Below are 11,188 nucleotides of genomic sequence, written 5' to 3' on the forward strand. Positions count from 1 at the left end.
GGTGCAGAACTACCCAAATCAGGCAAGCAAGCACCTGATAGCTCAATTTTGAAAGCGAAATGTATTTTAATTAACACTGCGTTTATAATTATTCAAAGTGTGTATATACATTTTTTGGGGGGACACCCTGTATATGAAATCATAAATGTTGGTGGGGAGTATTCTATTTCTGACCAGCCAGGACTCATTGATTGAGCAAAACCTATTTGGGGAATAATTATTTATAGGTATAACATAATTCATCTAAAATTATTCTAGTCCTGGCCGGTTTGGCTCAGTGGTTAGAGCATCAGCCAAAACAGTGGTTTGGAGGGTCCCCGGTTCGATTCTGGCCAAGGGCACGCACCTTGGTTGCAGGTACAATCCCTGGCCCTGGTCGTGGCTCGTGCGGGAGGGAGGCAACCAGTCCATGTCTCTCACATCGATGTTTCTCTCTGTCTCCCTTCCACTCCCTCTGAAAAGCAATGGAAAAAATATCCTCAGGTGAGGATTAAAAAAATAATAAAATAATTTTAAAAATAAAGTTATTCTGACAACCTGACCTCTCGCTTTTTAATAGTGGGGAAAATACCTAGAAAATTTCTTAGACTCCTGACAGCTTTCATTCACGTTCTCTCTCAGTTGATTTTCTAGAACAAGGCGGCCATTAAGCCCTTGCCATCCCTGGGCTGGAGGCACCCCAGCCTGAACCCCTTCACTCAGACACTAGCTGTAGGCCCCTTTTTTCCTAGAAAAAGTTTCTAGGGGTCAGGCTGGAAATCTAGTACCCACATTTGGTGAGAGGCTGAATTTTGATTTGAAAATGTCTTTTGAAATTGTAACTATAACTTCTCATCAGAACTTTGGAAGCCCCCCGAGGACAAAAACCATGTGTTTTCTCTCATTAAAACTCAATAAATGAAGTCAGACTAAGGATTTCAGTTTTTGCCCCCCATTTATTTTTTAAGGTTAAAGTTTGTTGGGGTGACATTGGTTATAACAAGTGTCAGGTGTACAGCCTTACAATACAACGCCTGTATGGCGGCTCCCCACCGAAGCCTAGTCTCCTGTCACGTACATTTGTCCCCTTTACCCGCCCCGCCCTCCCCCACCTCACTCCCCTTTGGTAACCACCAGTCTGCTGGCTCTGACTCAGTTTCAATCTGATTTGAGGACAGCTCTGGCAACTTCCAAAAGCTATTCTTAATTAGTGAGAAGATTCAAACACTTCAGTTTCTAAGCACCAGGGAAGTATGAATACCTTTCCCTATACCTCGAGTGCAAACTTTTTTTTTTTAATCCTCGCCTGAGGATATTTTTTCCATTGCTTTTCAGAGACAGTGGAAGGGAGGGAGAGGGAGAGAGAAACATTGACCAGGGCTGGGGATGGAGCCTGCAACCGAGGTACGTGCCCTTGGCCGGAAACCAACCCGGGACCCTTCAGTCCGGAGGCCACCGCTTTAACCACTGAGCCAAACCCACTAGGGTGAGCGCAAACTTTTTGAGCCACATTAACAGCCTTAAACAATATAGTAGGATACCCACAGACCTGCCAAAATTGAGCAAATCCAGTATTTGCTAAACCTCATAACTAGGTAGCCACTGAAGGATGGGCAGAAAGAATTTCAACAGAAAGTATTTAATAAAAGAATATTTTTCTTATCAAGCCTGAGCTGGACTGACGAAAATCTAAATTTAAATTGCTGGTGTGGAAACCAAGCGGTCATGGCTCCATGTCCCTGAAAGCCTGGGTTGCAGCAGTTAGAGAAGGTTCCAGAAGTTTCTGGCAATTGGGGTGGGGAGGGGAAGCTCCCCCAAGTGACTATGGACTTGGGGCAGCCACAGAGGAAGAAGGGTCCTGAGTGGGTTCCTTTGGGGTTTGAAAGGTGGGAGCTGTGCCTGCTGGTCACCCTGGGAAAGACAAAATTCCATACTGACCTTGCATCTCCCACAAGTTCAACAATTGGGCATTAACTGAAAGGAAAAGTAGCTGTCTGGGTGTAGTTCTCATTGCTGCCATAGAAATAAGCAGATCTTAAAGGTTATATGTGCACATTATATCTGTAACTACATCTAATATGTGCATTTTTACAACATTTTCTGAACATTTTCAAACATGCATAAAAGTAGAATAGAATAACTCCCACATACCTAACATCCAGGTTGAATAATATTTTACTAAATTTGCTTCGTTTGTTTTTTAACGAAGTATTTTAAAGTAAATCATAGACATCATGATATTTCTCCCTTAACTATTTCTACATATATTCAGTCCTGAAAAGGGGTTTTATTTTTTTACATAACCAAAATACCTTTATCACACCCAACAAAATTAACAAAACTCCTTTAATATTATTTTATATCTGGTCTATATTTAAAGTTTCCCTAATTTCTCCCAAAATGCCTTTTACAGTTGGTTTGTCTATTTGCTCAAATAAATACCTTCACCTTTGGTAAGTTTTCTCAGACCCCCTTAGTCAGAATTAATCTGTTTTTGGCACCAGATAATTGCCCGGGGTTAGAATTATTTATGGGCAATAAATTGTAAAACCTTGAAGTAAGAGACTTGTGTCTTACTAATCTTTTGAATTTACAGTGCCTCCATTCTCACAATAATGCCTAGACTACTACCAAACTGTATTGCATTTTGAAAAGAAATGATATCAGCAAAACAGGGTTCTGAGTTTAAGGTCATTTACTAGGCAAGGACTACACATTTTAATTTTAATTTTCAGGCCATGATACATTCTAAGTTTCTTCCTCTCTTCCTTCTACCCTTCCTAGAAAAACTTACCTGTAATTAACAAAACGAAGCTTTTTTTTTTTTTAGAACCTTCGGACAAAAGTTGCTTTCGAAATCCTGGAGAAGGAGCACTAAACGGCTTCTCTAACTATTCAATACACGGAGAGAATTAATTCTAAATTTTCTCAAGTACCTGATGTGAATCTAACCAATCAGCTAATGTCTCTAGTTACAGCTCTGAGGTTCCACTGTAAGAACCCTTGAAAGAATAAGTGGGCGAGAAGCTACATGAATGACCTGCCTTATATCAAACAAATCTTTGCAAATAATAGTTACTGTTTAATTGAATGCCTACTATAGGCAAGGCAGAATGCCACGTGCTTTACATACATTCTCACATTTCCCCCCCAACTTTCTCCTGAGCTAGGTTTGTCCCCAGTTTACAGATACACAAACTGAGACTAATAATTAAGGTTAGGTCGTTTCCTTGAAGTCAGTCAGCTTAAGAAAAGCGTGGCAGAGCCGGGCTCTACACTCAGGCCCGTTTGAATGCAAAGCCCAGGTCTAGAAGTAAAACGGGGTTGAAAGAGAGCTGCCTCCAGCCCTTTCCGGAGAGTGTTAAGATGTTTCCGTTTTCACCTTAACTCAGAGCTTGAGCTTCAGTTTTAAAGTAAGTGTTTTTAAGTAACTAAGTAACCGAGCTTGCGCGCTCAGCCTAACCGCAGCCCCGACGAGCGGGCGCGGAAAGAACAGCGGCGTCGAGCGCCAGGCGGGCCTCGGAGCCCAGGGCCCCTCTGCCGCCCCCTGGGGGTGCGACCCGGGCATCTCCGAGCCTACATGACACACTTGCAAACACGCCGAGGAGATTCTGGGATTCTGGCTTCAAGTCTCGCACACAGCTCCCGTTCTGATGGAGCTGTTGTCGACATCATTCCCCCGGTTTTGCAGCCGCCGGCACGCTCTGTGCAGGGCGAGGCGCGCTTAGGGGTGCGCTGAAAAGGGACCCCCAGACGGAGCCAGCGGCCGGGTCATCTCCGAGATGGGCACTGTTCTGGAAACCATTCCAGCGCATTCTTTTGGGTTGCTCTTCTTCAACCCTGACGTTTTTACTGGAAAAATAAAAATAAAAAAATCAAGACATGGAAATTATTCCGAAAGGAACGTGACAACGTAACTGTCTCCCCGAGTGCGCGGTACCCCATTTGGAGCTTTGCTGTGATTGGATTAGTTCTAATGTAGCGGCCTGGGCGGGGAGCCTACCCCGGGGGCCCTGGCTCTGCAGCCCCTTTCCCGGGCTTCCTTTAGAGGCGCTGGTTTTCGCCCAGGCCTTGGCCGTCAGCGCTCGCGGGGGCTCACTCCACCCCCTGCAGGCGGCTGGGATGCCCGGGGCCCCCGGAGCCCCCCCGGAGCCCCCGGGGCACCAACGCCCAGCCTGGCCTCGCGCCCGGCGGCGGGTAAGAACCGCGGCGAGCGGCAGGGGGCGCGCGCGCCCGCACCCGCACCCGGCGTCCTGCAGGGGGCGCCCTGGCGCCGGGGGCCGAGCCGGGAAAGCGAGTCAGGTCCAGCACGTCCCCCGCGGGACCCGTGACCAGAACGCCCGGGCCCTGTCCTTCCGGCGCGGGCGCGGTCGCGGTCAGTATATAAGGGGCGGGGCCGGCCTCGCCGCGGTCGTTAGCATCCTCCGCGCGCCGCGCCGCTCCGCCGCCCCGCCCCCAGGTGAGCCGCCCGAGGGGAAGGCGCTGGGAGCGCCCCCGGCCGCCTGTCCCAGTGCCTGCGCCCCCTGACGCCCTCCAGGGTGGGTTCTAGCGGCCGAAGTTTTGATCAATATCTTGGGTTTTCTACTCTAGGTTTGGCATTCTACACGGAGGTCACCATGAACTTTTTCCAAATGCTGAAGAAAAAGAAGGAAGTAAGTATTTAAAGCAATTGAAAATATATATATATATATTTATTTATATATTTATTTATACTGTTGAAAGTATTACAAATGTCCCCTCCCCCCATTGATCCCTTCCCCCTGCACCCCGCCCGCAGGCCTTCACCACATGGGCTATGCATATATACATTGTAAGCTCTTTGGTTCATCACTCCCCACCCACCCACCCCTGCCTTCCCTCTGAGATCCCTCAGTCTGTTTGGTGCTTCTGTGTCTCTGGATCTATTTTGTTCATCGGCTTATTTTGTTCATTAGAGTCCACATATGAGTGAGATCACGTGACACTTGTCTTTCCCTGCCTGGTTTATTTCACTTAGCATAATACTCTCCAGGTCCCCCCAATGCTGTCTCAAAGAGTAAGAAATCCTTCTTTACAGCTGCATAGTGTTCCCTGGTATAAATGTCTGAGAAGATGCTTGATATGATTTCAACCTTCTTGAACTTGTTAGAGACTTGTTTTGTGTCCTCACATGTGGTGAAAGCAATTGAAAATCTTGACTAAAATTTTTGATATTTAAAGATGAACGGGCAGTGTTATATTTCAGATATTTCACACTGAAACATTGGAATATTTACCCTTCACCTGTTCTCTGTTAGCTTATCCCTTTGGTGATGTTCATAACGCTGGCAGCAACTGGAGCTTCGTCTTTTGCTATATATTCCCTTAAAAAATCCGATGTGATGTAAGTAGACGTCATTTATAAAAATGTTTTTAGCAATGTTAGGATGACCTTCAGTTTAGGAAGTGTATGATATCAATTTCCTAGTATTTCCCCCAGGACAAGAACGTCAGATTGTGAGGGTGGAGTCAGGGCTAGAAAGCATCCTGATATCAGAGGACTTAAATTATGACATTCATAAAATTAGTTTGTTCCTTAATTCTAAATATCCTCTCATCCATTGGGCCCCCTCTTCTCCTGCAGCAAAGTAAAGTTTGATTTTTTTTTAACTTAAGTTTTGACATTTAAAATTCTTAACTGGTCTTTGGGATATACATCATCCAGTTTAGATAATCATTTTTAATGAAATTTTAAAATTTCAGTTTACTAGAAAGATCTTTCCTAATGTGGTAGAGTTTGTAGATTTAGTTGTTTACAATGAATCTAATCTCAGCTGTGGATATAATAAGTTAAAATACTGTGTATCCTGGAATATGAGGAAGAGAGAAAGTTGAAACTGAGTTTGGCCAGTGCAGGGCAACAAAGGGCAGCTCTGGCAGAGGGGCCTAGGGCCCTGCGGTGCTTGAGCCCAGCCCTTCTGTTGGTTCCAGGGCAAGAACATTTTTTGCTTCCTCTTACCCTGGACTTCCACCCCTGGTGCTATTCAGCTTATGAGATCATTCTCCAATCTAGCTCAATAAATGGAATTCAGACCCCCTACCCTGCAGAGGAGTTAATCCCCAATGTTTGAGCTAAACCGTGAAGCTCCTTTAAGGAATCTCCCATCAATTGCAGTTGACTAATAGATGAAAGCCTTAGCATGCAGTTAGGGATCTGTCCTTAGTGCGTTTATAGACCTAATTAAAATCAGAGTTGGTTTAAATTCACCTACTTTAACATTTAATCACCTTCCTTTTACTTTTAGCATTGATCGAAAAAGACATCCAGAACCTTGGGAAGATGTGGATCCTAGTGTACCTAGAAAGGTATTGTTGAATTAAAAAGTGACTTACATTTAGCCCAAGCCTTAGTATCATTGTCAGCAAGATAGACTTAATGCCTTTCCCTTTTAGGGTGCCATTTGGCGTAGTGTTAAAGAGAGTGCTATAGAGTGTAGAGATCTAGTTCCTATCCTTGCTCCATTATTCATAGGTGGTTTAGACAACTTGGCCTCTCTGAGGCTCTCAGAATCTATAAAATGGGCACAATAATAGGATTAAGAGGATTAAAGAAGATAAAATACATAGAATCGTTTAGCACCATGCCTGGCCCATAGTAAGCACTCAAATATTAACTTTTATCATTATTGTAATACATTATCTCATTTTTTCCATTGTTTATCTAAAGTTAATATAAGGTCTGTTGTGACCCAGTACAGGAGTTCCTGAAAACAGAAGTTGCATTCACTTGAAGTGAAAGTAGCTAATATTCACTTATCTTTTTGAGACGATTGCAAAGACTTTTTATGTTTTAAATATTTTGGAAGTAAGAAACATTTAGTCTGTTAGACTGAACACTACTTAGGTCTGTCAGGAAAGCTATTTTTTTTTAAACAAAACTTTCAAATAACACAGATTGACCTGGTGAGGACATTTAGGATCTCTTTTTTTTAATTTCTTTTTTTAAAAAAATATTTGTATTGATCTCAGAGAGAGGAAGGGAGAGGGATAGAAACATCAATGATGAGAGAGCCATGATTGGTCGGCTGCCTCCTGCACGCCCCCTACTGGGGATCGTGCGGAATCCCAAGCATGTGCCCTGATCAGTAATTGAGCCCTGACCTCCTGGTTCATGGGTAGACGGTCAATGCTCAACCACTGAGCCACACCGGTGGGGCCAACATTTAGGATCTTTAAAAACCAGCTACATCTCCTAGGTCCTAGGGTAACAGAAATCTTGTGAGGGTAAATGAGGATCTCTGAATGTGAGTTCTTTGGGAGTCAAGGACTGTTCATAGCTCTGTCCCTTTTCCCTTATTGTATAACTTAGATCATTTGTACTTTTATTGAGTAATTACAATTCAATTATTGTAAATTTTGCCACACTCTGTGCTAGGAGCATTATACATCCACACACAGGGAGCAGACTGACTTTAAAAAAAAAAAAAGATTTTTTTAATTGTTTTTTTAGAGAGAGGAAGGGGGAGAGAAAGAGAAATATCAACATTGATGGGCTGCCTCCTGCAAGCCCCCCACCAGGGATTGAGTCTGAGACCCAGGCATGTCCGCTGACTGGGAATCGAACTGGCAACGTTTGTTTCGCTGTATGGGACAGCGCCCAACCAACTGAGCCACACTGGTCAGGGCCAAACTCACTTTTTAAACTTATAGTTCACATAAAACCATGGGGAATTTGAAATCTAGTCCTGTTAAGTGAAGGTGTGGCAAACGTGTAAGACCTTTCTCTCTGATCCTATAATACTCAGGAACTCAAGGGCTTTTTGGAGGGACAGCGCGATAGAAACCAGCCCATATTACTGTTTTGTTCATGTTTTAGAGATGCGAAGAGGAGGTGATTGTTTGATTACAAATGCTATGGTGATGCTTTTTCTAAAGAGGAGTGTGGACAAATCCCATAAGGGATGAAAGGATGAAGGACAGATCCTAATGAAACATTTTATTTTGCTTTTTTATTTAAGCTTATAACGATCAACCAACAATGGAAGCCCATTGAAGAGTTGCAGAAGGTCCGAAGGGCAACCAAATGACCAGTCCTGGCCTCTTTCTTCCAAAGAGTGCTCTTTGAATCTAGCGGAAACACTTCTGCACAAACTAGATTATGGACACCAGTGTGCGGAAATGCTTCTGCTATGTTCCTAGGGCTTGCCTACATTTTTGGACTCTGAATAAGGAATTATAAAGGTAGTGCAGCAATAACCACAGTCCAAAAATAAGTTTCTTGTTGTAAATTTGAATTTTGCATATTGATGTTTTTATGTTTATGATGCCTGAATGTTTTAAAGTATATAAAGATTTACAAATCTTAAATTAGATTATCTATAATAAAATACCATTTGTGCAAGATTTCTTAAAGATTAGATACATATTTTAATGAAGGGGGAAGTCTTATGGGAGAAACACATATTTTAAAGAATAGAGCTTCGTATTTTAATTCATATTCAGTGCAAACTTCTGTGTAAACTTTTCTTCCAAGCTTATTCACCCACCAGAAATGTATTGAGCACCTACTATTAGCTCGACACTGTTTGGGTACAGGTGAGATAAAGCAATGAACAAAACCAAGTTTTGGAGGGAGATAAATAAAAAGATGGTGAGCACTGTGGAGGACAGTGAAGAAGAGATGCGCGTGAGCCCTGTACTGGGATCCTGGTGGTGATCAGGGACGTGGGGTACGCTTCGATTGGCCCCACAGACGCTCCTGTGGGGCTGTGGAGGAGAGAATGGACAGAGTCTGGGGCCCCTCTTTACTCTGACCCGTGGTGACTTGGAGACCAAAGGCACAATCAAACCCAGCATGGCCCTGGGTCCCCCTTCTGACTGTTAACTTTTTGTTGTTTTGTTAACTGTTTGTTTTTTGTTAACTTTTTAAAAATATACAATTGTGATAGAATTCCCATACCATAGTATTCATCCATTTAAAGTGTACAATTCAGTGGTTTTTAGTATATTCACAAAGTTTTACCAGCATCTAAATCCAGAACATTTTAATCACCCCAAAGAGAACCCGGTACCCATTAGAAATCATTCCCTATTCCTGACCTCTCTGCCCCCAGCCCCAGGCAGTCAGTAATAAACTGTGTGTCTCTATGGATTTGCCTATTCTGGATATTTTATATAAATGAAATTATACATTATGTGGCCTTTGTATCTGGCTTCTTTAACTTGGCATAATGTTTCCGTCCATGTCGTGTCATTTATCAGTACTTAATTCCTTTTCATGACTAATATCCCATTGCATAGCTAGACCATATTTTGTTTATCCATCAGCTGATGAACGTTTGTATTGTTTCTACTTTCTGGCTGCTATGAATAATGCTGCTGTGAACAGCCGCGTACCTGTTTTTATGTAGCTATATATTTTCAGTTCTCTTGGGTACATACCTAGGTTCATTAACTTTTAAATAAAGGTGATAAATGCTTTTTTCTTAATTTCCCTCTGAATATAATAGACATTTAAGAGAAGAGCTAAATTCTTATCACCTGCACAGCAGTAAAACTAGCTCTTGCTAGGGACCTGGCAATTCTGAAAGGATTAAAGCAAGACTACTTCCACCAATGTTGGTTGCTTCCTTACCACCGCAGGTTTTCCCAGGTGAAAATCTCCAGTGGTTGACGGCGAGGAATTACATGTACCGGTTAGGAAGCACACTTTTATTTGCTTAAGGTTCTCAAGTGCGGTCTGATAACCATTTGGGCAAATAGAAACGAACGGTTGTGATGGTTGGCCACCTAGGAGAGCAAATTTGTAAGGGATGACTGCCTTTCAGATTTCAAAAGATTTATTTTATTTTTGGTTGTGTTCTTAGCATTTCCCCCGAATGTTTTATTTTGAAAATTTTCAAATATGCAGAGTTGAACAACTGTTCAACTAGTACAAAGAATACTTGCATTTTTGATCAATTATCGCTTTGCCACATTTGCTGCATCTCTCTGTATATTACGCTCTTTTAAAATGAGTCCTTTAGCCCGGCCAGGTGTGGTTCAGGATCCAGGAGATCACGGTTCGACTCCCGGTCAGGGCACATGCCCGGGCCGCGGGCTCGGTCCCCAGTCGAGGGTGTGCAGGAGGCAGCCGGTCAATGACTCTCTCATCATTGATATTTCTCTCTCTCTCTCTCTCTCTCTCTGTCTCTCCCTTCTTCTCTCTGAAATCAATAAAGATATATTTAAAAAAACAAAATGAGTCCTTTAAAAGTGAGTTACCGCATAAAGCTTTTCCTGCCTAAGAGAAAGGGCATTCTATCTGACTGCAGTGCCATCACCATCCCTAGGAAGCTGAACGTTATTTCAGTAATATCACCTAACGTAATCCATTTCCATTTTCTCTAATTGCAGTGTCCTTTGTTACTATGCTTTGAAGTCTAATCCTGTTCAGCATTCAGTTGTGCATTTGGTTGTTAGGTTGCTGTACTGAGTACTTGCAAATACTGAGTATTGGTCATGAAAGAGACTCCAGAGGCGCTTGTGTTGAGCTCTTTCTTTTCTGAGTTTCATCTGGATAAGATTCTCTTGGATGTGGACTTTGAACTTTAAAATTTGAGATATAATAGCATTTTCATGTAATTTAAATATTTCAGAAGTTGTACAGTTATTGAGCATTCACTGTGTGGTAGGCATTGTGCTGGCCTCAAGGGTCTGGCCCAGGACAGGGAGACACCTACAAACAAATCAAAGCTACACAGTGACAGTAAAGCAAGGATAGAGGAGAGAACATGGCACGAAGGGAAGCTTCCCAAAGAAGATGGGTCCCTTGGGACACATCAGTCTAGTTTCTTGAAAAACCAATAATTAGCCCAGCCGGGCGTGGCTCAGCGGTTGAGCGTCGACCTGGGGTCCAGGCGATCAGGGTTCGGTTCCCAGTCAGGGCACAAGCCCCGGGTTGCGGGCTCGATCAATGACTCTCTCATCATTGATGTTTCTGCCTCTCTCTCTCCCTCTCCTTTCCTTTCTCTGAAATCAATAAAGATATATTTAAAAAACAAATAAAAACCAATAATTAGAACGTCAGCAAGGCAGTCGGAGCAGAGGCGCGATTCACCAAGGCAGAGAGTGCTAAAATAGCATATATTCTGGAAACGTGAAGTCGTTTAATAATGGAATTTAACACGAGTGTAAAGTGGGATGGGTGGGACGCGTGGGGCCTTTTATGCTACTAGCCTGCAGGCACCAAGGGACATGGGAGGCCAGAGAC

General features: G+C 43.2%; 1 protein-coding gene across 1 annotated transcript; it reads left to right on the top strand.

The window, feature by feature from the left end:
* Positions 1–4,254: 4,254 nt before the first annotated feature.
* LOC308555594 (normal mucosa of esophagus-specific gene 1 protein) lies at positions 4,255–9,417 on the top strand. Its single transcript, XM_081134004.1, has 5 exons — positions 4,255–4,438; positions 4,570–4,631; positions 5,256–5,341; positions 6,243–6,303; positions 7,956–9,417. The coding sequence occupies exons 2-5, from the start codon at positions 4,596–4,598 to the stop codon at positions 8,022–8,024; spliced, it is 252 nt and encodes an 83-aa protein (XP_080990130.1). The 5' UTR covers positions 4,255–4,438; positions 4,570–4,595; the 3' UTR covers positions 8,025–9,417.
* Positions 9,418–11,188: the final 1,771 nt, after the last annotated feature.

Source organism: Miniopterus schreibersii (genome assembly GCF_964146895.1).
Source record: "Miniopterus schreibersii genome assembly, chromosome: 1".
In the NCBI taxonomy this organism is placed as follows: domain Eukaryota; kingdom Metazoa; phylum Chordata; class Mammalia; order Chiroptera; family Miniopteridae; genus Miniopterus; species Miniopterus schreibersii.

Coding starts and splice junctions, on each gene's coding strand:
- LOC308555594 (XM_081134004.1), top strand. CDS start 4,596: ATGAACTTTTTCCAAATGCTGAAGAAAAAGAAGGAA. Junction 4,632..5,255: donor TGCTGAAGAAAAAGAAGGAA/GTAAGTATTTAA, acceptor GTTCTCTGTTAG/CTTATCCCTTTGGTGATGTT. Junction 6,304..7,955: donor ATCCTAGTGTACCTAGAAAG/GTATTGTTGAAT, acceptor TTTTTATTTAAG/CTTATAACGATCAACCAACA.